At 57.3% G+C, this 27,868-nt stretch overlaps 1 protein-coding gene across 2 annotated transcripts; it reads right to left on the reverse strand.

The window, feature by feature from the left end:
- ZNF496 (zinc finger protein 496) lies at positions 1 to 27,848 on the reverse strand. 2 transcript variants are annotated; one of them, XM_077908490.1, is made up of 10 exons: positions 27,628 to 27,848; positions 27,214 to 27,390; positions 26,182 to 26,298; positions 25,435 to 25,861; positions 24,918 to 25,101; positions 22,577 to 22,650; positions 7,905 to 8,037; positions 7,530 to 7,637; positions 6,628 to 6,741; positions 1 to 2,989 (listed from the first exon to the last, which is right to left on the reverse strand). In XM_077908490.1, the coding sequence occupies exons 4-10, from the start codon at positions 25,822 to 25,824 to the stop codon at positions 2,229 to 2,231; spliced, it is 1,764 nt and encodes a 587-aa protein (XP_077764616.1). In that variant the 5' UTR covers positions 25,825 to 25,861; positions 26,182 to 26,298; positions 27,214 to 27,390; positions 27,628 to 27,848; the 3' UTR covers positions 1 to 2,228. The 2 variants fall into 2 exon arrangements, with proteins under 2 accessions (XP_077764616.1, XP_077764615.1); XM_077908489.1 differs by having other exon boundaries at positions 26,182 to 26,400.
- Between the last annotated feature and the right edge of the window lie 20 nt (positions 27,849 to 27,868).

Genomic DNA, 27,868 nt, shown 5'->3' on the forward strand with positions numbered 1-27,868 from the left:
TGAATTCAGTGAGATTTTATTATGCACCTGTTCAGTTCGTGGGAACAATACAGAAGGATGGGAGGCACAGGGAGGGCGGAGATGCTTCTCAGTGACGCAGTCTCTGAACCTCGGGGCACAGCTGCCACCTCGGATGCCCGCCTGGCCCCAGGGACGGCAGGAGGGGTGAGGGTGGAGGCAGGTGGGCCAGCTCTGGGTCTGCAACCCCCCGGCGCAGGGAACCCGGGCTTGTAGTGCACAGGGTGAACCTGGGATTCTCACTCCACCACCCAGGACAGCGTCCCGGGGCAACAACTCCTGATTCCTAGGCGCCCTGCACGGCTTTCGGTCAGTAAGTGGGAGGTGGCCTCCCAATACGGAGGGACATTAGGAAATGCACAGCCTCTTTGTAGGTAGGGGTCAGTTCTGTTACGCCCCAGTTGTTTCCTACTTATGACTCAATTTTACACATAAAATAAGTAAGTGGAGCGATGCTTTCAGGCAAGTGTGTGAAGTGGGTGAGTTGCTATGCTCACCACCAGTGACAGAACCTCGGATGAGGGCACAGGCAGATGGGTGCACGTGTCTGGCTTCTATTTGTAATTTCCATGCTCTTAGCCTTAAGACTTTTTGGGTTTTCTCCCCTTTCCTGGCGGATCAGTAAAAAGGCCAACTTTTTAGAAATGAAAAGCCCCAAAGGTTTATTTATCGTTGAGGGTCTGACCGAAGGGTGTTCTCGCACTTCTTGCTCCTAGGCAAGGGGTGCATCTACACAGGCACGGAGCTTAACTACAGGACCTTTTAGCTCTTTCGCGGGGTCTGGGGGCGTGGTATCTGCATGTGACGATGAAGTACCTGGTGGGGGACAGGACCGGACATACAAATGACACAGAACACCTGCCTGGTTGCTGGTCTTAGTTGCTCACGATCCAGAACATCAGGACCGTCCCTGCTGCCTGAGGCTCCCCTACCAGCTGTCACTCCCAGGTCACCATCAGGGCTGCAGACTTTCCAGGCTATTGTGCCCAGGCGCTGGGGCCTGAAATCTGAGAACTGGGAAGGACAGCACAGCAGGACCACCTAGTGGCAGGGGGTGAACTGTGGGTGCAACCACCACAAGTCGTAGGGTCCTAACCCCAGGACCCCAGAACGTCTGCGTGACCTTATGTGCAAACAAAACCATGGCAGCTGTCGTTGGTGGACGTGGGAACACTCTGGGCTCAGAAGCAGAGGCCTTAGGGTTGGTGTCCTCACAAAAAAGGAAATTTGGAGACAGGTACACAACACCATGTGAAGGTAGCACAGACGGGGTGACACTTCCACAAGTCTTGCGGTGTCACCAATGCCAGCGAGCACCAGCTGGAGGGAACAGGACACAGGTCCTCCGTCCTGCGACACTCGGATCTGGGGCTTTGCCTCCAAAACGGAGACCATGCCTGTCCATGGTTCTACGCCATGGGCCCCAGTAAAGGAAAACAATCGGCAGGTGAGCCCAAGTTCCCTGCCCGCCTCGCCCAGGTGACATTGAGGGCCCAGCTCCCCATTTCTGGACACGGTGGGTGGGACGGGCACTCAAGTGCCTTGCACACGACGATGACCACACTCCCAACCCACGACCTTTTACCAAGAGCCTTATCAAGGGCCTTCAGGGTGTGGAGAAACCGCATTTTGGGGAGGGCGTGCCACACAGCTTAAAACGTGGGCTCTGCTTCGTGAGCTTCCGTTCCCCCATAAGCTGACAGCACCGCGAAAAAGAGGGCAGGAGGTCCCTGCGCAGCCCATGTGGCTCCTGATAATGCTGGGCTGTCCCCACGGCCACCCAGACTTCCCAGGACAGGGCAGGCTCCACCCCCACGCGACCCCGGCCTTCCCACTGTCACACAAGCGCAGTAATTTCCAAACCTCAGTGGGGAGGGGAGGATGTGGGTCGGGGATTCATGGAGTGTTGGCAAGGGACACACGGACACACGGCAGGGACGACCCAGTCCTTCCCTCTCAGAACACTGGAGGGGGTCCTTGAAGAGCCCGGACGGCGTTAGGATCACAGCCGGTGGTGACAAGCCCTCCCTGCTTTTTGGCACAGCAGAGACAACAAATGCTCAGTAGGCCGCTATCTCGTTTCTACCTGAGAGCAAAGGGCAGGAGAGGCGATTCTGTCCAGAGGGGGTGGAGGTGGCGGGAGGGGTCCGGGGCCTCGGGACAGGTCAGTACCGAGCAGCTGGAGGAACGCGCGCCCGCCAACGGGCCCCTCAGTAGGAGTTCAGAGCCTGCTTGGACCGGCGTTTCATGTGCAGACGCTGGTGGCGGAGGAGGTCACAGTTCTGCGAGAAGCTCTTGACGCAGTAGCGGCACTGAAAGGGCCGGGCCCTGTCCTCGCCATGCGCACTGCTGCGGTGGCGCGCCAGGTGGTCTGGCCGCTGGAAGGCCTTGCCACACTCGCAGCACTGGACGTTGAGCTCGGCTGCGCCCTGGGCCAGCAGGACGCCTGGGCCCGCGCCCCCGGAGCCCATGGCCGCCCCGGAGCCTCCGAGCTCTTTCCCCCGGTCCCTGCGCAGGTGTGTGCGCCTGTGCGACAGCAGGTGGGAGTTGAGACGGAAGCTCTTCCCACACGCACCACAGCGGTAGGGCTTCTGCGCCTCGTGGATCTCCAGGTGTCCATCCAGGTCCTCGCTGTCACTGAACAGCTCGCCGCACACCGAGCACTCGTGCGGCTTCTCCCGCTCCCTGCGGCTCCGCAGGTGCCGGATGAAGTTGACCCTCCAGCGGAAGATCTTCCCGCAGTTTGGACAGATGTAGGACTTTTTGGAGGAGGACGTCGGCATCTCGCTGCCAGCCTCAGCGCCACTCCGACGGGACGTGGGGAGGCCGTGCTGCTTCTCTGTGGGTCCTGGTGACCCGTCCGTGCAGTAGGGGCCGAGCTGGGAGTCCTCATCCCCAGAACTGGACAGGATGATCTCGATGGTTACCTCCTCATCCAGGCCGTTCTCAGGGGTCAGTGCGTCACCTCCGGCTGCGGGAAAGCCATGGGCAAGGTCAGCAGTGCAGGGCCAGCTCCAGCCCGGCTGGGATTCCTTCCCACTCAGCCCCAAGACCCTCCCCTTATTCTTCTCCACTGCTGAGAGCCCTATTACTTATCAGTGTTACCTTCTGGCCGTGGATGTGCATCGGGGGCGTTAAGAACTTCAGGAGAGAGAAAGACCCTAGAGACCCTGTATCCCATGAAGGCAGCAGCAGGATGGTGCCCGCGACCAGGCGACGTGCAAGTGAATGCTCCAGGGGCTTCATGACCCTTCTGATACCGACAGCCCCATCTGCTCTGGACAGAACTGGGTGACCTCTTACTTGCCACACGAGCAAACCTGGGTGACACATGCCAGGCTCAGGGCCGTACAGGGAGGTAGCGTCACTGTGCCAATGTCCCCACCACCCAGGCCACCTGTCCTTAGGGTCACCGGTCTCCAGTGCCACCTGTCCTTCTGAGACCCACCCTCCAGCTGACAGGGCTGGTGGCCAGTAGCTCTGGACTTTATGACCCAGTGTGAAGCAGACTTGATGAATCCCGCGTCTGCTCCTAGAGGTGGGGGGACTGTGCAGTGCCTGGCAAGAGGCTCCAGCCCACCACCCACACCCAGGGCTCCCCCCAGTCCCAACTGTTGTGAAATGCGAGACGCAGGTCCAGAATGGGCAGCGGCGCTGGCAGAGGCCTGGTTCTGGATTCAATCCCCGGAGGGAGGAGAAGTCGTGAGGTTAGCAGAGCCGAGGGCGGGCAGACCAGGGGCCGTGGGGAGCATGGGGAACCTTGTTCCCCAGAGGATGGCAGACAGGGCCGCACACAGCATGCAGCGGGGCTGGGAAGACACCAGGATCCCTGGAAAGTCCCGTTTCATCCACAGTGGAGTGGGCAGGGGCGTTCTGGAGAGAACACCGGGGGTCCGGGTGAGCGTCAAGGACCAGGTGTGAGGGCTGTGATCTGCTCAGGGAACCACACTAGGCCGTCCAGGGGCACTGGTGGAGGGTGTGCCTGTCGGACGTCCTGACCAGAGCTACCCGAGGGCCAGTGCTGAGCCCAAATTGTGTGGCGCAGGGATGCTGCTGGTGCCATGAATCCTCCAGAGTGGGAGGAGCTGGGGGAGGCAGTCAGCCCACTCGGCCAGGCCAGCAGAGCCACTGGGCCCTTCCTCATGTACAGAAGACAGAGCATAGAGGCTGCTGGAGGGGGCGACGGGGTGCAGAGGCCGCCAGGGGAGGGACGGGGCTGCCGCAGTGTTCACAAGCCCATGGTGATAGCACCCTGGGCCCGCTGTTATGCTCTGGCCTCTTGGTGTCACGATTTGCCCTGGAGATGCCACACTTGCTTGGAAACCACCCGCCTTTCTTTTCCCCAGTCTCTCCCTCTGGGGATGAGGTGGAGAGACCAGTGCATGCTTGGAGCTATAGGGGGACATGCCTGGGGTCCCACCAAACCCTGAGCCACAGGACATCTGGGTGGGATGTGTTGTGGGGCAGATGCTGGAAGAGATGCAGGGATGTCTGGGGAGAGTGGGGGTGTGGCCTGCAAAGGGCACGTGAACTGTGGGGAGCTGAGGGCGGAATGCGGCAAGCTCAGAGGAGTCCAAGGCCCGGTCCTGTGTGAGTGACTGTGTGGGCGAGGTCACCTGAGCAGGCCCTCCTCCAGCAGGTGTCCTTGTGACACGATACCAAGGCACACATGACCTGACACAGCCATCCAGGCCACGCACTCCCACCCCCCAAACCATGTGGCCTCAAAGTTCCTGGGAAATCTGTCTGTTGCCTAGGCCTCACAGCCTCTGCTGTTTTGTTAGGGTGGCCGCAGGGTGATGTCCATCATGCCCAGGAAGTCGGCGGAAACAGACGGGACCTTCTAGGAGGCAGGGACAAGAGACCCCAGAGTTGTGTGTCATCAACACACTGGTGCAAAGAGACCCTCAGAGATGAGATGGGGCTGCGAGGGCGACAGGGGAGCAAGTCAGGGAATGCGGGGCCTTAGGATTTCTGTAGGGAAACTAGGGCCAAGTGTGGGTCCACGTGCTATTAATGTGAATTCATCCCCAATGCCCAGAGCACTTGGCCGCCGTGACGCGGACGTGTGCTCTAGGGGAAGAACAGAGACGCCAGAGCGCGTGTTTGTGGGAACGAATCTCCGCGAGGGCAGCAGAGGTGCACAAGAGCCAAGAAATACAAGTCCAGGCATCGTATGAAATGCAGCCTCACGGTGCTGGAATGGGGAGGCTTTCCTATGAGATAATAAGCCCTAGAAGGACATGATGAATATATTTATATTTTTAAAACATGTGTGTGTGGGAACATGCGCTGGGAGACACGTAAGGTTTTAAAAAGAGGGAGGAGTTACGTGCAAAGACACAAGAGGCAAGAGACTGGGGCGCAGGACCTTGAGTTCCTGGGAGGTTCCCAGAGGGACCTGCTGTGGCTTGGGGACATGGGAGCCCTGATCCTGATGTTACGGTATTGAGCGGTGGGGCCTGAAGAGGTCGCGGGGTCTCCACACAGCCGTGGAGGAGCCCCTGCAGGAGCATGGGGACCCAGGGGTGCGCCAGCAGGCGCAAGGACAGGCATGTGCACGCCCCCGTGGAATGACACACGGATAGCCCCACATCCACTGCCCCCTGAGCTCTGGGGTTGGCAATTCCCGAGCTCCAGAATCCTGGCAGGGAAATGTCGCCTTCCTGTACCAGCAGAGCCGCCGCAGCCTGCACCTAGGTCGGGTGGGTCATCTGCTTGCTGTGTACTGAGCTCACACGGACCGTCCACAGCACAGTGTCCCATGTATGGACGAGGCAACGTGCACCAACACAGCGAGTCACCCCGGGGCGGCAGTACCAGGTCGGGACGGGGAGCATCCCCATGTGCACATGGTGGGTGTGGTGCCTGCTGTAACCTCAGAGGCCAAGGCCAGCAAGGTGCTTGGAAACCCAGCATCTGCCCCTGTTCTCTGACAACCCCAGCATCCTGCACTTCCCAGATTATGTGCAGGGCCTGGTGCCGGGAGCAGGGCTGATGACGCCCCGCCGTGTCCATCTTCTGATGGTGCGGAAGGGGCCGTACACAGGGGTGCAGGCGGGAGTCGACGAGGATGCTCAGTGCCGCTGTGGGTACTGCTCAGGCTGTGCCCACTGAGCACGCAGGTGCAGGCTGTCACGGGGACGCCTGCAGGGAGGGGGCCACGGAAATACCCCAGACCACACGCACCTTGCCTCCACCAGGCCTCATGGGCCAAAGTGACCACGCGTTATTCAGTCCCCACAGCCGAGGGAACCTACCCCCAGAGCATGGTGGTTCACGTGCGAAGCAGCAGCCACCAGGATGGCTATTTGACTGTGTGGACTGCGGCTGCCCAGTGGACAGGTGGAGCACCCCTCATGTCTGATACCCACACACCCGGCCTTCCAGCTCCTACCTGCCCACAGCAGCACCGGAGCCCCCCTTCCACACGCTCAGGTTGGCACGGAGGGGGTGTCCTTGCCTGAGGGGTCCTGGCACAGCCATCAGGGCACACAGCTGATAACCCAAGGGAGCAGTAGGCAAGACCTCATGGGCACCGGGATAACCCCGCGCGCGCACACACACGCGCGCACACACACACACACACACACCCATGCCCTCCGGTACCTGGGCAGGTACTCTGACCCAGGGCCATCTGCTGGCAGGTCTGGAACTCTGGCACCTGGAGCTCGTCTCGTTTCCGTCTTTCTTCTACCTGGAATGGCTGAAGACTTGGAAAGTCTTTCCAGAAAAGAAAATGGAAAAATCGATTTGCCTTGCTCTGCCCTGCCAGGCTGCAGTCTGAATAGCCCTGGGCTCATGTTCCAGGTGGAGGCCATAACTCCATGAACGAGGCCAACCCCGTGACATGGTGCGGAAGGTGGTGACTGTGGATCCCGCCCATTGGGTCCCAACCCCTGTGGCCGCTCCAGCCTCCTGTGTCTGAGTCCTGCACCCCACATGCAGCCACAGAGCCTGTGGGGCACAGGACCTGCAGGCCTGTTCTGGGGTGGGGGGCACTGGTGTGCTCCCTGCCAGCTTCACAGGCTCAGGGGGCAGGGGCTGTGGGGTGTGGCTGATAGCGCACACCTCACTTCCTGAAGGAGCGGAGCTTGCAAGGCGTTGGGGCCCGGGGTCTGCAGAAGTGAGCTCGGCTGACACGGAGCCTGGGGCAGGGAGCAGCGGGGAGGATGCCTGCCCTGAGCCCCACGAGGCCCTGCTCCTCTCCATGCCTCAGTGTCCTCACAAACCCCCACCTGCCTTCTGGGGAGTACGTGGCCTCAATCAGGGAGGGCCGCCTGGTCAGCCTGAGCCCAGTGCTGCTTACAGCACAGAGGGCGGATCCTGTCGCATCCTAGTCTCTGGTGAGGGCAGTGCTGTGCACCACCACCATCACCACCCCCCACCCACAACCGCATCCCCAGGGAAAACTGCAATCCCGTTTTCTGTCTGGCAAGAGATGTCGGAGCCCGAGAATGCAGGGGCGACATGGGGCTGCAGACAGGGCAGGGCGTGGAGAGCGTACTTACCCAAGTAAGAAGCCTGGGCCACATCCTTCCCCTGGGGGTCCTGAAACTCAGGGACCTGGGGCTCACTGTCCTCCCCCTGGGAAAGTGCCAGCTGGGTGGCCGAGTCACCTGTTTGCAGATGGGGGACACACGTCCATCAGCCACGTGCTGCTCCAGGAACCAGGGCTGGGGGCCAGGAACTCACACAGGTCGGCAGGGGCTGGGGCCAGCAGGTGGGGCCGGGGTACCTCCCGCAGGACTCCCCAGGAACCAGGCACTCGCCAGCCAGGCCAGCCTGAACCACATGTGGTTGATCTGTGAGGTGCCCCTGGGGTGGGGGTGAACATCAATGTGACACTGGCTCCCTGGTCTCAGGACAGAGGATGGAAGTCTTACTTGGAGGCAGTGAGACACCACAGTCTTCCCCAATGATGAACTCTCCATAGAAGCCCGTCTGAGCAGGATCTAGAAGGGACCAGTCCTCTTGTGAGAAGCAGAAGATCATGTCCTCGAAGGGCGACAGGCGGCTCTGAAAGCACAGCACAGTGGGGACGCCTCAGGGCAGAGCCAGCCAGGGCTGGGGTGGAGGGGGTGGGGAGGAGGGTTGTGGTGCAGAGGGGACACTAGCCACAGGACAGAGCGGGGAGGCTCCCCGGTTCTAGCATGAGATCCGCCTCACACACTGCAGGGTGCCCCATGGGGCGGCCAGGGACACGCAGGCATGGGCCCTCCTACTGCTGCTCAGGTGGTGGGCACCCACATGTCCTGGGGGGCCAACAGGGAGCCTATACGTGTTGTCCACGCCTGCCGGCAGCCAGGCTGTCAAGCGCCCCACTGCGGTGAGGGAAGGCAAACACCTCCTGCACTGGGAGCACCCCCCGCATGAGGGCTGAAGGGGACTCTTTTCTCACACTTGGGAGTCATGGGCCACGGGAATGTGTTGAAGTTCATTTTAACTTGAAACATGATGGTATTTGCATATAATTACAGGATCCCACAAAAATAAAGAAGTCGTCCGCAAATGGACAGTAACATGACAGAAGGATTCATGGTAACAATAAATGTCATTTAAAAATTATTCCTTTTGGGCACCTGGGTGGCTCAGTGGTTGAGTGTCTGCTTTCAGCTCAGGTCGTGATCCCGGGATCCTGGGATCAAGTCCCACATCAGGCACCCTGCACAGAACCTGCTTCTCCCTCTGCCTATGTCTCTGCTTCTCTCTCTGGGTCTCTCATGAATAAATAAATAAAATCTTAAAAAAATTATTCCTTTTGTTTGTAATAACCTGGAACCTTGTAACTCAGACAAAATTTGGGAGAAGTAAAGTGTGGAAGAGCTGCCGGTGCAGCTGATACTTGTCTGGGCATGTGAGTGAGGACGTGTATCAGGAGTGTCACGATGGACACAGACATTTGCACAAATTGTCCATGTACAGCTTTCACTGGATGTCAGCTGAATAATGGTTGTATTTCTCCACAAAGTGTTCCCATTACAAAGGATTTAAAGTAAAATTCCATCTTGAGTTAACCAAATAGTAAGACATTTGTATAATATACATCGGTTTTAGAAAAAGAGTTCATGGTATTTTAAACAAACGTCCTTGCATCTGCCTCATTGCCTCCATTTCTGGAAGATTCCTTGTCAGGGCCGTGTGGTTGCCTCCAACCTGGGGTGACCCTGCTCTCCATGAACCTTCTTGGGGTTTACTGGCCAACCTGCTTTTGTCTACTTCGAAATGCTTATTTTTTTTGTCTATTTTTCTATTTTCTCATGGGTCTTTTTTTTTTTTTTTTAATTTTTGCTTAAAAAAAAATCAGAACAAAACAAAACCAAAAAAACCCTTAACTGAAAGGGGGAAACAATGGCTTTCAGAAAATAAAAATAAAGACCATGTAAAAAAAATAACGGGCTCAGGGAAACACTGAGTATGTAATGAAAGAGTGTGGATGAAAGTTGGACAAATGGGAACGAACTAGGCCGTCCATGGAAGGAAGGCCCGTGACCCTTGGAACCTTCTAGACCATCAACAAAAAGCCACATAGCCAAAAAAGAAAATATATGACAGAAAGTCCATCTTGACTATGAAAAAATGTCTAACAAACTGTATCAGTGTCCTCAGTTTGATGATGCTTGGGAAAGACGAGTGAGATCTCATTATGACTCTGTGAGCATCATCACTATGGGCCAGAGGCCGCTCCTGGGCACTGGATGCCGTCCTTTCACCCCTGTCTACGAGCCCGCAGTCCGGGGTCACCCCCACCCCCCGATCTCATTGTCTCATATCAGACCGGGTCACCCCACTTTCAGAGGACCCTGGCCCCAGGACTGTCCTCTGATTGTCTGGGGACTTCTGGGGACTTTCCAAGCCCTGGGGCCTAATGACCTGGCATGCAGGGGAGTCCTGCCCACAAGGTTGAGGGGTGTCCCTGCCTGCCCTTCCCTCTCCTCCTCCTCCCCACGGCCCCAGTTCTCCCCAGGGTGGTCTGGGGTCTGCGGGCGAGCAGGTAGGCTGCAGGCACCTAAGGGGTCAGGACCCCTTGTCCCTGGCCTTCCGCTCACCCCCCAAGGACTCAGTTCCCAGACTGAGCAGCAGCAGGGCCAGGGTGAGCCTGTGGAGGCCTGGGAGCCAGCTCTCCCACACTCCTGTCTGTTCCGTAGGTCCTACAGCCACCCACCCGCAATCATATTCCTCCTCTGACGTGTGCAGTGCAGGACACTTTCCTGGAAACAAACCTGCTTCTGGCTCTTGGGAACCTTTCCTTTCCTGGGGTCCCTGCCTTCCATCCCAGTTCCCCTATCACTGCTCCTCTCTCTCTTAGGGGTTCGTGCACGGGTCTCATCTAGGATCTAACAAGTCCACAAACGGATGATGGTGCCACTGGGGGTCCAGCCCAGGCCATCAGGCAGTTGCTGCCCCCAATCCCAGGGGCCTGGCCACCAGGGAACACCCCCAGGCTCAGGCTTGCGCAGGGATGGTGCAACCCACCCATCCAGCAGGGGGTGGGGCCAACACCCCTACCCAGATGCCATAGTCCTGTTGCTGTGCACCTGTCAGGGAAACGCAGAGGCTGCTTGCAGGCAGCCCTCTGTAGCCCTGGAAGCCTGAGTAAGGTTGGAGGGCCTCCGTGGCCACAGGCTGGGTGCTGAGGCCCTGAGGTGGCCCACCCCAGTCGCGGCGACATGCCATCACACACAGGTACTACACAGGGAGGTTCACGAAGTTCCCACGTGGCCTCACCTTCCCCGAGTGGCAGCTGCCCCCCCCCCCCACCTCCCGGCGCACCATGTCCGCTCCACGGTCCAGCCCACAGCCCCCTTGCATCCCCTTTATGACGCTTTCACTGTCACCTCAGTGTAGAGGCAAAATTCCCAGAACCCCAAAATGGGGAATCCGCTGGAATCTTCTGGGAAGGTCTTATACCGACGAGTGACCTTAACAAGGCTGCTGGCCAGCCTGACACAGAAATCAACTGCATTCCTATTCTGCTCTATACAAGAAACTGGATGAAGAAATTTAAAAGAGGATCAGAGCACTTATGACAACATCACCACCCTCCAGATTTGAGGAACGCGCATACAAACTACGCGTGTCACCTGCACACACGAAGGACTCACCAGGTTTGTGGGCTGCGTGCCACTTAGATGTCTGCACATCCCAAGACAGAGACCTATGTCAGCCCCACACAATCCCTGTGCACAAGACCGCAAGGCACTAATTCTGGAAGCTGTACAGGCAAGAAAAGCACTTAAGAGCATCTGAAGGGATTGTGAAAACAAAGAATGAAACGGCCACACTGAGCCCCGCACACCTCGCTACACTTGGAGCAGTGCTGTATCGGAGCCGACAGGGCAAATCAGCCAAGGTTTAGCCTGACACTCACACACACAGGGGTGGTTTTCGACAAAGGCACCAAGTCGGAAAAGCAGAATCTTTTTGCTGAGTTGTGACTAACAAGGAAATATCAACACAGGAAAATATAACCCTGCGCCTGATGCCAAACCGAAAAAGACAAGTAGGAACGAATCAAAGAACTAAATGCAAAAATCCACATTCCAGAACATTCTTTGCGACGCTGGAGCAGACAAAAGTTTGTTAGGACATAAAAAGCATAAATGTCAAAAGGAAAAAATATTAAGATAAACTGGACGTCATGAAAATGAAAGATGATCGACCTTCCAAAGACCTCATTAAAGCAGCAAGCCGGGAGTGCTCAATGGCAGAGCGCACTTCAGGAGCGTATTGGACGAATGGGGGACGGTGAGCAGTTCCTAAAGTACAGTTGGACGGGCACCTGGCTGGCTCAGGCAGAGCGGGTGGCTCCTGAGGTCACAGCCACGAGTTCCAGTCCCGCACTGGGTGTCGCACAATCCTGCAGATGGGGGACATCTGGGCCGCAGAGGACACAGGAAACGACCCCCACACACCCTTCCCCTGCCAGGAGGGAATGCAAACTAAACTGTTAATGAGGTACTTACTTCAATGGCCAAACTTTTACTTTTTCAAAGAAAATGAGAATCCCAGGAAATGGGGGAGGTGTGGCGATGGCTCTCCCGCCCTGGGGAGGAGCCTGAGTGGTACTAGGCAGGGATCTGCTGTCTCTCCTGGGACAGATCCCACGCTTACGCCCAATTTCACTCCTAGGTCATTACCCAAGACAAACAGAAACACAGATGCACACAAATGCGCATAAGTGCCACAAATTTCCTTCAGAACAGCCAAAACAGCAGGGACCCAAATGCCCTTGGACGGTGACCTGGCTGTACTTGCTGTGGGCAATGAAGAGGGACACCTGCTGATGCGGGCACCAGGGTGGTGCCTGGGTTGTGGGCTGCGGGTGAGAAGAGCCATCACTGTAACATCCATTTACGTGAAATCCCAGGAGAGAAGCTCACATTCAGGCCCACAGAGGGAGGGCCGGGCGAGGGAGCTCCAGGGGATGCAGATGCCCCTGCCCGGGGCCATCATTACATGTGTGCACACACGTGTCACTCTCCTAGCCTGACTCTTTTTTTTGTTTGTTTTTTTGTTAATTCAACCATACTTTAAAAAAAAATCTTTTGTTTTTTATTGGTGTTCAATTTGTCAACATATAGAATAACACCCAGTGCTCATCCCGTCAAGTGCCCCCCTCAGTGCCCGTCACCCAGTCACCCCCACCCCCCGCCCTCCTCCCCTCCCACCATCCCTAGTTCGTTTCCCAGAGTTAGGAGTCTCTCATGTTCTGTCTCCCTTTCTGATATTTCCCACACATTTCTTCTCCCTTCCCTTATATTCCCTCTCACTATTATTTATATTCCCCAAATGAATGAGACCATATAATGTTTGTCCTTCTCCGACTGACTTACTTCACTCAGCATAATACCCTCCAGTTCCATCCACATTGAATCAAATGGTGGGTATTTGTCATTTCTAACTGCTGAGGAATATTCCATTGTATACATAAACCACATCTTCTTTATCCATTCATCTTTCGGTGGACACCAAGGCTCCTTCCACAGTTTTAGCCTGACTCTTAAATAGGTGTACTGTATACAAATTACAGCTCAGAATTAGATTTTTTTTAAAGTAGGTGCCATGGCCCGTGTAGGGCTCAACATGGGGCTTGAACTCACGGCCCTAATTTCAAGACCTGAGCTGAGATCGAGTTGGACGCTTACCCGACTGAGCTGCCCAGGCGCCCCCAAAATTGGATTTCAAAAAGTACAAACACCGACAGCATCCTCAAGCACCACCCTGGTGAGGATGAATAGTGCAGACACACAAGAACCAAGAGCGTGGAACCATCACGTGGACACCAACCCCAGCAGTCAGGTGGACACCACACAGCAGGTGTCCTGCTTGTCACAGGGACATCAACCCCAAGCAAGGCCCAGTGAGGCCCGGGAAGGCCCACGGGGACACGTGGACACGAGGGATGAGCCTGGATGCACATCGCCTCTGGAGGAAACCCCCAGCACGTAACACATGCACCCTGCTTCCATAAGCAGCTGCCTGAGGTGTGAATGGAGGTGAAGGGGTGTGTAGGCTGCAGAGGTTCGGGGGGAACAACGGGGCCAGGGTGACCCTGCAGCATGTGCATCCCGATCCTGCAATCTATCCCACGTAAGATGCTTGCTGCAAAACAGACGTCAGAAACATCTGCAGTCGAGCTGGGAGTTTGGACGGGGGGAGCTCCTGGTCTCTCACATGCACACGGGAGCCACCGAGCTGCAGCACAGATGCCCACCACCTCCGTAGGGGACTCCCAGGAAGAGGCTGTGTGGGGCCGCCTGTCCTCTCAGCACAGAGAGGCCCTGGGCTTGCAGGATGGCTTCCTGTGGGTCCCTACGGGGGTTGGCACACCATCCCCACACATGCTGCGTGGCACAAGGACAGTGTGGCCAGAACACAAGGTCACCGAGAAGGCTGTCAACCCTCCCTCTCGTCTGTGCACCTGTGTCCTCCTGGAGTTGCGCCCCCACGCCTCCCCTGGCCAGACAGGAGAGCAGCCCTCAGCCCCAGAGGTCACCGCTCCTCTTGGCCCCGAGACAACGTAGTTGACTGAGCAGCCCAGCGCCCCACCACCCTCCAGACGTGTCTGCTGTCACACAGCTGCCAACCCCAGAAGCTTCCGCCCCTCTCCTGTCATCATGCTTCTCCATGAACGCGCTGCCCATGGGGACAGGGTACGTCCACCCACAGGTCTGACTGTTGCGTGGGGGTTGCAGGCCGTTTCCATGGGGCCCCCACAAGAGCACGAAGCACGTTGTTTATTCATGCGCACTGGCCTGCGGTCGGGTCACCGGGCTGCGCCCCAGGCGGAGACCCAGCAGAGTGGGGGAAGATGCTTTCTCCCCAGTCTAGTCATGTGAAAAGACTCTAAGTGCCAGCGCAGCTGAAACGGCAAAGGACTCAGAGCCTCCAGACGGCCGTGGATTGCAGGTTCTGGACAGAAAGATGGACCGGATTACAGAGAGATGTCTGGGTTTCTTCCCCTCCACCCCTGGACAGGTGAGGGCCCAAACCTGGAAGAGGGGGCTCGCAACGTCTGGGATGCACACACGAGCCCCGGGGCCGGCTGCGGGGGTCCTGCTCCACCCGCCATGCACAGTGTGACACGGCCACGGAGTGAGATGCCAGGGGATTCCGAGTCACAGGGATCACGCTTCCTGCTGGGCAGCTGCGCTCCCCACGGACCCTGCTCCCCATGGACCCTGCGCGTGATCCCAGCAGTGGACAAACAAGGGGTGCAGAAAAGTCTGGAAGCCACTTGACGGACACCCAGAGACCCGCTCAGGAAACTGGGACTGTGTGCCTCTCCTTATGGGTTTTCAGAGACTCCTGCATCCTTCTCAAACACACAGCACACATACGTTCTGCTAACTCATGTAAGAACAACGGAGATCCCGGGCCGTGGATTCAGGAAACACCCACGTGACCTGGGAGGGGGACCAGCATTACCAAGTCCTAATTTCGCTATAGTCCGCAGGAGCTAGTGCGAGTTTAGCCATCCACCCTCACCAGCCCACACCGGGTAGTTTGGGGTCGGTTGGGCGGGCAGCCAGGGCTTCCATCCCTTCAGCCCTGCCCAGGGAGCAGCCTCCCACGGAAGCGCAAGGGGACCCCGTGCAGGCCTGGCCCCTACCCTCATTTGCAGGGTCACGATATGCTGACCCAGCTGGCTGCTGCTGGACCACGGTCAAGAGGAGAAAACCCTGCTGGACAGGCTTCACGGGGACTCGGGTCTCATGACATCAAGTGAAAATTCCGTATTTTGGTAGAAAACCACATGCTACACAAAGAACCGGAAAGATCTGAAAGTGAATGAAAATGGGAAACACATCATAAGAAGTACCTGGAATCCTGAGCACTCAGTGACGAGCTCCGCAGCAGAGAGGAGGGGACGCAGGATAGACCCTGCCAACCATGAGGACAGAGCAACCGCCGCAAGCAATACGAGTGGGGGAGAGAGAGCAGACGGAGACATGAGCAGACATGAGCTGACAAAAGCAGACGGAGATGTGAGGAGTGCAGCTAGCAGCAGCGGACACTCCACAGTGGCATGTGCAGAGCCCTACCGTGCACACAGGCAGCTCAGAGGGGATGGGTGACATGCAACCTCGGGCTTCCCGAGCCTGCAAATGCACGCAGGCCCTGGAGCCGAGAGCATGGGGGGCCCACACAGCTCACCTGGAAAAATCCGTGCCATGCCCTGGACAGAGCCTGTGAGCACCGAGTACCCTGCCAGTCCCCAGGAAACATGGACTCCATCCCCATGGGGGCGAGGTCGGCTTAGCCGAAGACGAGGACGCACGGAGCCACACGGAGGCCCAGCCCACAGACCCTAGGTGCTGACCACAGCAGCCACTTGGGCCCCCAATGCAGGAGACACCTCGGGAATGAAGGGGACAAGGCCAGCTCAGGCACATCGTCAGTGCACCTGATGGGAAGGCCGTGGGAGCCTGGGAGGGCAAGCAGGACATGTGGGGGGTGCTCATGCTGGCCACCTACAAGGTGACGGTGACTGTTGAGCCGCACCCGCGCCTTAACACCCGCAGGAGCTGTTGTGTGTTTGCAGGAACTGCTCCAATCAGTGTGCGAACAGGAGGGAGCAGAGGGCCGTGGTCAGGTCTATACCTAATGGGACACCCAGGGCATTGCCTCCGCAGCTGCCCTGAGGGATACAGGACGTGGTACCCGGGGCATCACCTCCATGGCACCTCTGACAAGGTCTCTCATTCTTTGCTCAGCCTCCTGAATCTCCTGGTGCCATCTGTGCATCTCTGAATAAACCTAGGTTTACCCAGAACACTGACCTGTCCGTCCAACTGCACCTGCGAAGCCCTGGTGTCCCACCGGTTCCTCACCGACGTGCTCCCTGAGGTGAAGTTATTTCCCTGGTCCCTTGGCCTGTCTTTAGGGAGAACCCCTTGAGGTGATTTAGCCAGAGCCCTGTCCCATCCCTGATGTTTTCTCATACTCGTGTTCTGTCTGCTGACCCCTGTCCCTCGGCTATGCAGTGGAGCTCCATCTCTCTCCTCCCCTGCAAAGTTTCTGAGGTGCTACCCAAATCCCCGGCAACAGCCCTGAATACAGTCTGCCTTAACAGCATCAGCAAGTGTTTCTGAATACTTTCATAAAGTTACAGTAAATTAAGATGGAATTCTACAGAATGCTTCAGTGGCCCACAGGAAAGCAAGAAAAAAATCAGAAACAAGGAACAGAACAGGGAAAAAGACACATCAATAATTACATGAAAATGGGGGCACCTGGGTGGCTCAGCCAGTTAAGCATCTGACTTTTGAATTTTGCTCAGGTCATGATCTCAGGTCCAGGGTTGGCTCTGTACTCAGCAGGGAGTCTGCTGGAGAGTCTCTCCTTCTGCCAAGAGTGTGGGGAGGGGCACTGAGCATGGAGCCAGACTCGGGGCTCTATCCCATCAACCCTAGATCACAACCGGAGCCGAAACCAAGAGCTGGATGCTTCACCAACTGTGACACTGAGGTACCACAGAAGTGAGGGTTTGTTTTTTTTTCACGATTTTATTTATTTGAGCGAGGGTAAGGGAGAAGCAAAGTCCCTGCTGATCAGGGAGCCTGACATGGGACTCGATCCCAGGACCCTGAGATCATGACCTGAGCTGAAGGCAGAGGCTTAATCCCCTGAACCATGCAGGTGCCCCAGGAGTGAGTTTGAGATAGCACATAGCTAGGTCAGGTTTCTTTCTTTTTTTTTTTTTTTGGGGGGGGGGTCAGGTTTCTTAATCCACTCTGCCAATTGCAGTGTTTTAACTGATGAATGTGGGGCGCCTGGCTGGCTCAGTCCTAAGGGCATGCAACTCCTGATCTCAGGGTCCTGAGTTCAAGCTCTGTGTGTGATGTAGAGTTTACTTGAAAAAAAAAAATTAAGTGATGCCTTTAAATCATTTATATTTTAATGTGATCACTTTTTTTTTTTTAAGATTTTATTTATTTATTCATGAGAGACACAGAGAGAGAGGCAGAGACATAGGCAGAGACATAGGCAGAGACAGAAGTGGGCTCCATGCAGGGAGCCCAACATAGGACTCGATCCCGGGACTCCAGGATCACACCCTGGGCTGAAGGCGGCGCTAAACCACCGAACCACCCGGGCTGCCCTTATCATTTCTTTTTAAAGATTTACTTATTTATGACAGAGAGAGAGAGAGAGAGAGAGAGAGAGAGAACACAGGCAGAGTCTACTTGGGGTTTTCTCCCTCTCCCTCTGTCCACCCCCCTGACCCTGCCCCCAGCTCACACTCTTTCAAATACATAAATAAATCTTAAAAAAAAAAAAAAAAAAAAAAGGAAAAGCAACTCAGTTCAAACATAATGGTACAGGCAAGCTAAAGGAAAAAAGATGGGAAATACACATTATACAACCACTGATCAAAGGGAAGAGGAGCAGATATGTTAAGACCAGATATACTTGACTTTAAAGCAAAGAAAATTATTAGAGATGGACATTATATAATAAGAGGCCCTGCAATCCTCTGTGTGTACTAGCCAAACCAGAAGCTGGAAACAGGAAGCAGGAACTCCTGCAGCTGGAGACCTCAACACCTGACTCTCAACAAGTGACACAAAATAAGCAGGAACAGAACGACTGGACAGCAGCACAGCCTGCAGGTTCCCATCAACATCTCTGGGCCTCCCAACTGCCAGCAGCAGTGTGGACGCGGTTTCCAATGCACACATACCCACACTGAGACAGACCACAGCTGTCTTGCCCCATCCTGGAAGGAGGGGAGACATTCCCCATAAGGAGGAAGAGCTGAAGTCATACACCACGTGTTCTCAGACCACAGTGGAATCAAACCGGAAATCAGTGGTAGGAAATAACAGGAAAATCTCCAAGCCTTTGGAAATTCAACACCCCATTTTAAAATAACGATTGGGTCAAAGAAGGCTCAAGGGAAATGGAAAAATACAGTGAAATAAGTGAAAGTAAAGCTACATCATATTGCAGTCTGTGGGACACAGCTAAAGCAGTTCTCAGAGGCACATTTATAGCTCGGAAATGTTTATATTAAAATGCCTACGTGTGCGGGGAAGTCTCAAATCAATAATCGAAGCGCCTACCTCAAGAGCCAAGAAAGGGAATAGCAAAATACACCCAGAGCACGCAGGAAGAAGAAAACAGTAAAGACAGGGCAGAAATCAATGAAACTGAAAGCAAAAGAGAAAAAAAAAAAAATCAATGAAACAATGAATTAGTTCTTTGAAAAGCCCAGTAACATTGAAAACATCCAAGACTGACAGAGAAGGCGCCCACTTCCAGTGTCAGAGCTGAAGCAGGGTATCACACACCCTGCCAATACGCAGCGGGGATAGAGATGAACAACGATGATGTCCTGGAAGGAGCCCACAGTCTGAGGAGCGCTCGCCAACAGCAGCCAACCGCAGGCAGCGCCAGCTGGGCCACCACGGAGGACTCGGCTCTGTAATCAACACCACGTCCCCCCACCCCACCACATCTCCAGTCTTCCCGTTCCACTACCAATTCTACCACCCAGCCAAAGAATCAAACCATTCATAAGCCATCTCTGTCAGAAAATGGGAGGGGACACATCCTGATTCATCAGGAGCCCAGCATCAATCGCCCTGATAGTTAGTGACAGACTGTGAAGATCAGTATCTATCCCAGGAGTACAATACAGAAACCCTTAACGAGGGGGCACCTCTGTCCCTGAAGCATCTGCCTACGGCTCAGGTCATGATCCCAGCGTCCCAGGATCCAGTCCTGCATCCAGATCCCTGCTCAGCGGGGAGTCCGCTCCTCCCTCTGAGCCGCCACCCACTCATGTTTGCTCTTTCTGAAATAAATAAAATCTTTAAAAATAAATAATAAATAAATAAATAAATATAACAAAACATGTACAGAAGCTGTATGCTGAGAAGTACACAGTTCTGATGAAAAAAATCAAGGGAGAAATACGTAAATGCGGGGTACCTTTGGCCAGCTCCATTAGGGAGCGTGACTCTTGATCTTGAGGTTGTGGGTTCGAGCCCCATGTGTGGCGTAGAGAATTACTTAAATAAAAAGGTAAAAGATCTTTAAAAAAAAACAAAAAGAAAGAACAGGAGAGAGGCCCAGAGAGAGGTAGGCACATTTGCAGACAGAATGATTCAGGGGCCAAATGTCAGCGCTCCCCAAACCGATAAAAGGGCTTAACAGAACTTCTACTGAAATATCAGGAAGACTTTTTGTAGAAAGGATCAAGCTTATTCTAAAATTTACACAGAAAAGCGGCGGGACTAAATTGATATAATAATTTAAAAAAATAGGATGACAGGAATCCGAGTGCCCACATCCAAGACTCAGGGAGAGACAAGCAGGTGGGGACAGAGTGAAAAGCCCAGGAACAGATCCACAGACAGCATGCAAGTGACTTCTGACCCAGGAGCAAATGCACCTGAAGGAGGAAGGGAGGAGCGTGACCCCCCCAAACGCCCACACAGCGGGTGGAGCAACCTGACAGCCACTGGCAGGCCAGATGCTCCAGCTTCTGCTCCTGCTCCTCCTCCTCCACCAAAGTCCCAGCCCTGAGGCACAAGGCTAGCGCATCCCAGGTCAGGGGTCAAATGCAAGGCTGTGATGTGGAGGGAAAAGCACAGCAGGGAGTCCTTGGGACAGAACCATTACACCAACAAACCTCAATCCTTAAAAGGAAACACTGAGAGCCTGGACCAAATCCAAATTAAAAACTTTCATGCTTCAACTGTAATAAAAAATAAATAAAATAAAATAAAAATAAAGTAAAATCAAATGGATGAAACCTGGGAGGAAAACAAAAAAAAAAAAAAGGGAGGTTTTTTGTAAGGGGCTGAGACACCAAGCTCCAGAACAAGGGTGAACAGTCACAAAACACACCCAGTGAAGCACAAACATCTAGGACGAGGAAGGAGCCCTGCAAATAACCATAGAAAAGCAAACCATCCAATTAGGACTCGGGCACAAGTCACGAAGAAGAATCTCATGGAAGAGGATGGACGGGTGGATGCCAGGCAAGCATGTGAGCTGCTGCGCAGGGAAGGACCCCGCACACCAAGTGGAGACGGCAGGCCACCCCCAGTGCCAACAGCGGCCAGGACGCAGAGTAGACCTTGCTCACGCTGCACAGGGCAAGGGGGGTCCCATGGCCTCTCTGGAAACACACATGGCTGCTTCTCATGATGCTAACCCCTCAGTCTATAGCCCAGCAACCACAAGCCTGAGCATTCATCCCAGAGCAGCAGCCTCACTCCTGCCACAGCCCACATGCCATGACCCACACCAGCTCTGTGCAGAACAGGCCTGACGGGCCACGAGCCAGAGGTCCTTCCACCGCATGAGCTGTGGAACCCAGATCCGGTGAGGCTCGAAGCATCGATGCCCCAGCTCCCTGACTGGAGAGACTGCAGCTACCCCCTGGTCGGGCAGCTAAGGACAGAGCAGACGTGGGCTCGCCACACAAGGCACGGCGGGATGCTCCTCGGCGGGATGCTCCTCGAGGGCGCATGCATCCCCGTCAGCAGCTGGAGGGGACCTTCTGCGGGAGTTTCCTGAGGCAGGGCTGTTCAGCAGAATGGAGACAAGCCAGCCCTGTCCCTTCCCCACGTGAACATAAGTACACAGAAAGAGCCATACGCCTACCCATGTTCACAGTGGCCAGGATGCCGAAGCAAACCCAGGGCCCGTCGACAAGGGAGTGCACAGGGTGCGTGACACACAGCAGGTGGCAGCGCTCGGCCCCAGGAAGGAGAGCCCATGGGCTGACACACGTGGCTGGAGCTCCAGGCCACCACGCCTGGACACAGCCAGCCCAGGACACAGACGCTGTGCAGGTGCAACAGCCACATTCAGAGAAAAGACGGCCCGCGTTGCTGGGGGCAGGTGGACAGGGCCGTTACCTAATAAGTGAGGGGTTTCCACTGGGAGGGTGAGAAAGTTCTGGAAGCAGGGCTGTAGGACAGGGTGAACATACACAATACCACTGGATGCTCAGACACTGCTGTACGTTAAGCATAGTTAAGACGATAAATTTAATGCAATGTGTATTTCACTACAATTAAAAACCTTAAAAGTTTTTTATTTAAGGTTTTATCTTTTTGTATCTGGGGGGGGAGGGGGAAGAGAGCACAGGTGGAAGCAAGGGTGCACAGGGACGGGGACAGGCTGACTCTGGGCTAAGCAACCCCAGGACACCGACATCATGACCCGAGCCAAAATGAAGACTCCCAATAGTCAACAGACTGAGCCACCAGAGGCCCCCAAATTTAAAAACTATTAAAACGATTCTGGCACCCTAAGCCCTTGGTGGTGGTGACTTTCAGCAGCCTGAGCGGAAACCCTGTTTGGGGGGAATCCTGTGTGCCCTACGGGAACTCAGGCAGGTCATGGCCCCTTCTGGCCCCTTCTGGCATGTCGTTCGGGTGAAATGTATTGATCTCTACTGTGGGTTTACCCACCCCCCACAGGTCACTGCTGACCTGTTTCATGGGACACCGCAGGGCCAAGCATGCGTGCTGATGCCCCAAACCGGCTACTTCCTCCCTGCCCTATGCCGACCCTGCTCCCAGGCCTCAGTCACATGGAACACATGGTACGGAGGGCAAACCTGGGTCCCTCTGACCATCCTGCACCCGTGAGGCCCACACTTCATGTCACCCACTTTCCCAGGGGACTGCCACATCGTGCGCCAGCCAGCGGGAAGGATCGGAACAATGAAGGGGGCCTGATGAGAAACGGGGAGGCAGGGACGGGCAAGGAGTGGATGGGACCATTCGTCCACTTGAGGACATCTGAGAGGGAGCTGGGCTTGTCCCTGTGCAGCGTCACAAGGAGAGCCCCTGCCTGGTACAGGGGATCTGGGCCTTCTCCCCACGCCCCTGGGCACTTCTGGGACAGTCACCATGACCACGGGGACAGAAGCAAATCCGCTGTGCAGTGCCCTTGACAGCGGGGAGCCCGGGGACACCAAGAGGACAGCGCAGGGGTGGAGGCCACGTGTCCTCCTGCACTGTCACCATCACCGCTGGCACAGATGGCAGCGGCGAGGTTCAGGGGCCCTGGCAACATCACTCACCGAGGGCAGCTGCAGGGCCATCACCTGCTGGGCGTCCCTCAGGTTCGCGTCCAGGAGGCCAGGATCCTGCAGGACTGAAAGAGAGAACCGTGTGTGTCTCCTTCTCCGTGGGCCGACTGTGGGGGACACGTGCACTTACCTGCAGCCCTCATGGATCTCCGACACCTTCAGTGCCTGTGAGGAGGGAGCTTCTGCAGGCAGTGCCCAGGGTCGGGCTGTGTGCGTGTGTGATGCTCATATTTCATTTTAACGTCACCTCCCCAGCATTGCGTCCACTTAGGGCACGCAACCTAGTGGTCTGGCCAGTCTGCGCGCCATTGTGAGCACGTCGGCACTGCAGCATTCCGCCACCTGCCACGGGAGCAGGGGCCGCAGTGCCCCCCCAGGTTGGGGAAATACAGGCTCAAGCTCCACGGCATCAAGGTCAAGGTGGTCAGCTGTCGGCAATGACCACGGACTCATCAACGTGGACCGCGCGAGTTCAGCATTGCCGAGCTCCCAGAGGGGGATGGCTGTCACTATGGGAGCTCTGGGAGGGGCAGCGGCTGTGCTCGACCCGCCTCCATGCAGGGTTTCCCCCCCTTCCGGCCCAGGAGGGCATCCCTCCTCTGCCCGGAATGTTATCCACAGGAAGCCTTGGGAAGTTCCGCCACCGTCTGTGCGCAGGGAGCACATCCAGGAGGCTGACCCAGGGTCCCGTGTGACATCCCCACCAGAGCGGACATGAGAGGCCCACGTCCCTCACTTTCAGGCCTGGGACAGCAGTGTCCCACACAGTAAGGCAAGACTTGGGCAGGAACCAGCTCAGCCGGCAGCGACAGGTGCGCATCCAATGTGAGGGGGTGCAGGCCAGGGGTCTGTACTCGCGCTCACACCTGCTGCCCTCTGGGCAGTGCCCCAAGCCACTGCCTACCTGACCCACGACACAGAAGAACAGGGACGCCATGCCAACCCTCCGGAAACCTTCCAGGCTCCAGGAAAAGCTGGCTTTTCGGGAAGCTCAGCATGAGCGGGAACTCTGGCTTTTACTGCAGCCTCATCCCAATGAGAAACCCTCGAAGCATGTCCCAGATCCTCCCAACATCTGACTCACAACCTGTCCATGTGCTGCTGCTCAGGGAGATACAAGTGCTGGCCCTCCGAACCAAAGCCCAGCCGCGGCCACTGGCATCTCCAGAACTTCACCAGGAGGCGTGTGTCTAGGCTGTGGCAGTGCCCGACGCTCCTCTCCATCTTCCCGAGGACCCTCCCCAGGCTGACCTGGGCCACGTGCAGGGCGGCGAGGATGGCTGCTTCCTGCAGGCCTGCGTGATGGGCCTCACGGTGTGCCTCCCACACCCACAAGGTGAGGTTCCAACCCTCGTGGTAGGACCACATATAGAGATAAAGTCTCCCGCGGAGCGGCCACACAGTGGCCCTGCTCCAGGGACCCAGGTCCTTGCAGAAGCGGATCAGGGCACAGACGGACACTCGGGCAGTGAAGACCAGGGTGCAGGCAGTCGGTGACAAGCCCTGCAGAGGAGCCTGGCGAGAGGGTAGCCCTGTCCACACCCTGCAGGACAGGGAGAACACACATTTCTGTTTGGGCTGCACAGTGTCTGTGCTTGGACAGCAGCCCAGCACGCCGACTCTCAAGCAGGAAGCAGATGATGTATGCAGAACTCATGCTAACTTCACATACACAGAAAACTAATATGCTTTTTTTTTTTCCCCCAAACTGAAGCGCTGCCTGTGTTCTGAAGGCCCACGTGTGTGAGTCACACCAAGGCACTCCCGGCTCTTCTTCGGAGATCTAATGATAGGACGCTGGGGCGAGTCCACCCCAACCCACCCTCACACCTTAGAGGGCACGGCCTTCACCCCAAGAGCAACACAACCGCCCACGATGGTCACCTGACAAACTCATGGGCAGCTTGGGGTTCCTGCTTTCAGCACTCAGTGGGCATAACCCTTTAACCCTCCAAGAACCCAGTAAGGGTGATGATCACTAGCCGAGGGCACATGGGGCACTGGGGCTTGCGGTGTGCCCTGGGTCACAGCTAGAGGTTCAAGCTGCCAAACCACGGCCCCTGGCCACTGGCACTCTTCCTACAGACAGCCAAATGTGTCTTGGTGATGTTCAGGCCCCGTGCCCTGAAAATGCCACCCTGTTCCCTCCGAGGCAGTTTTAGATTCCCCTGCAACTTTGTAACAAATCCTGAGAGCAGCTGTTTTTTCAGCTGGGGTGAAAGTGGTTGGGGGCAACAAGACACCCCACTGGGTGAGGGTGCCTGGCTGCTCCCCCCACGGAAGTCAAGGGCCCCCACCAAGCACCCAGCATGGGGCATCCCTGGGCTGGTACCTGGATCCCCGCTGAGCTGGCCTTGCAGTCTGGTTGGGAGCCCAGGGCCCTGTGCCAGCGCCACGGGCTGGGTGTCCTGGCCCTTTGCAAGGTCGCTCTGGGGTTCTGTAGGCAGCCGCTCCTGCTCCTGGTCTGGAGGGCCATCCCCATCATCGATCACCACGGGGTCTTCACAGTGCTTGAGCTGCAACCCCAGAGAGAGCTTTTCAGGGCTAGCTGACCAGGTGGGGGCTGGTGGCTATGCTGGACACTGGCCAAGCACCCTCCCTCCCTGGGCCTGCTGCCTGCAGGAGGCGCAACTAGACCCCCGTGCAGGGCTGTGAGGAAGCTTGACAAGACCACACCCTTGGTCAGGCCCGTCAAGGAGGAAACCCACCTTCTCAAGAGATGGACGCCCCAGCATGGGCCTCATTGAGGCCCGGAGCTCTAGCAAACTTTCCTAGCCTGGCCAGGGCACGCAGACACTGCCTCTCCCCTCCCGCCTCCTGGCCCGCCCCGCTCAGCACCCTCCACTCACCCACTGCCAGGGTCTCCCTGGCTCCCGCTCAAGTGCCTCCACAGCAGCCACGGCCTGATCGCCACTCTCAGGCTCCTGGGCCCGCACCCAGCCCTGGATCTCCCGGGGCAGGATGGCCAGGAACTGCTCTAGCACCAGCAGCTCCAGGATCTGCTCCTTGGTGTGTCTCTCGGGCCTCAGCCAGCCCCGACACAAGTCCCAGAGGCGGTGCAGGGCCTCCCGGGGGCCCGCTGCCTCCTGGTAGCGGAAGCGGCGGAAGAGGCGGCGGGAGGATTCAGGGCTGGGAAGCTCCCCCTGGGGGCTGGGGTTCTCTCCGGGTGGGCTCCTCATTTTCCTGGGCTCCTCGCTTTCCTTTGGAGCCAAGACTCGGGGGCACAGGGCTGTGGGCATGATGGGGTTTGATGGGGGTCAGCAGCAGAAGACGACCCTATTTCCAAACAAAAATCACTGGCTTCAACGTTCTGGTCTCCTGTGGGAGGTTTATGGGGGTGCTGATGGGGAGAGTGGTGAAGCCCCCAGACCAGCCCCTGGGAGAAGCTTTGGGATATGTGAGAGGCATCAGCATGCCTGCTCCTCGCACACACAGAGAGGGAAGCATGCCACCACCCCCAACACCATTCCACAGTACAAGCACGTAAGTCCCGGAGCTGGGTGACACACAAGGTGAGGAGTCTGGGGGGAAAGCGCAGGACAGGACACGGGCAGGGCCGTGTGCAGGAGACAGGTGTAATGAAGGCTCTGTGGTACCTTCGGGGGCCAGGGCCTCCTGGGCAGGACCTGAGACGCAGGAGCCCAGGGGGCTGCTATCTTGAGGCTTTGGAGCCAAAGTCGCTGTCCTGGTCCTTGAGACCTTTCCAAGAGGAGCTGGAAAGACAAAGATGCGCATGCCTGGGAGGAGCCTTCTGAGCAGATCCAGGAGCAGAAGTCAACCGTGCTGGTGGCCAGGCCTGAGCAGTGGCGTCCGACCTGGGGAAGGAACCCCAGGCAGCATAGTGGACAGGATGGGATGAAACAGACAAAGGGTGGGGAGAGGCCAAGGCTGCGGCCACACCCTGGGGACCCAGAGAAAGTACCTTCATGTTTAAAAACAGCTCCCTCCCTCACTACAAAGTCTGAGCAGCACACTCTGGGGTCTACTTCGGTCGCCCTGGCCTGCAACCCTGCCGCCACCCTGCAGCCCCCTGTCATCTCCGACCGGGGTGAAGTCCTCTAGGGGCCAAGGTGGGGTGCTGCCATCTGCACCTCCTCGGGGCACACACCCAGGGTGACCTCAGTGGCCAAACGCCACCACTGTGGCCCCAGGGACTCCAGCAAAGTAGAGCAAATGGGGAAAGGCCTCGAAGAGCTGTGGACACCAGTGTGTGCAAGACTCCAACACCCCAATTTCACAGGTGAGCACTGAGGCCAGGTGGGCAACCAGGTAACACAAATCAGGATATGGGCTCGGCAGCACCCCCCCCTCCCCCGCACGCTGTCTCAGATCACAGCGCGCCTCCCCCGCCGCACACCTGCAGGGCCTCCGAAGCCTGACGCCCGCCCTCGGGCATCAGCCCAGCAGACAGCCCGCTAGCCTTTGTCGCCCGGCACCGGGCAGAGGCCCAAGGGGTCAACTCACGCCGTTCCTGGGGGCGTTCCGGCAGCGGGCGGGGAGTAGTGCTTCCAGCAGCTCCGGGGGGAGGACGGCCAGGAAGCGGGGGGCACGCTAGGCTAGGCCCGGGCCAGCTGTCCTCGTCCCCTCCCGCTCCCTTCCCGCAGTCTCGCCAGCGCCGCGCTGCTCACCTCACCGCCTGGAAGTCCCGCCCGGCGTCTAACTGGAATCTGTCGTGCTGCAGCGGAAGCGTCCCGCAGCCGCTCCTCATCCTTCCAGCCCGCGCTCGCAGGGGCCCTCCCCGTCCCTGGCTCATCCAGGCACCGCGGCTGCGCCCGGGAGTGGAGAGGTGGGAGCCACGGAGGCGCCTGAAACGCGGCATCTGTGTCACGGTGCGGCCCCGCCCGCGCCGTCCCCGCGTCCCCGCGTCCCCGCGTCCCCGCCGCTGGGCTCCGGGCAGGCGGCCGGGCGCGGGGCGCTGGGCGCGGGGCCGGGGGACGCCGGGACGCGGAGCGCGCGGGGACGTGGGGCCGGGGCGGGGACGTGGGGCCGGGGCGGGGGCGCAGGGCGGGGGCGGGGGCCCGGGCCGCTCGGGCCGCACTCACCGCCCAGGCGCGTCCCCGGTGGCGGTGGCGGGGGCGGGGGCGGGGGCGGTGGCGGGGGCCGCCGAGCCTGGCCGCCGCGGAGTCCGCCGGACGCGCAGGAAAGGAAGGGCCGGAGAGCTCCGGCTCCCTCCCCTGGGACACTTCCTGCTCCGCTCTAGGACCGGGGAGGTCTCCTCGTCTCAGTGGTTCGCTCCCTCCGCCCCCGGCCGAGGTGTGCGCTGGGGGTGACACCCGACACCCC

Source organism: Canis aureus, chromosome 9 (assembly GCF_053574225.1).
Source record: "Canis aureus isolate CA01 chromosome 9, VMU_Caureus_v.1.0, whole genome shotgun sequence".
Classification (NCBI taxonomy): Eukaryota; Metazoa; Chordata; class Mammalia; order Carnivora; family Canidae; genus Canis; species Canis aureus.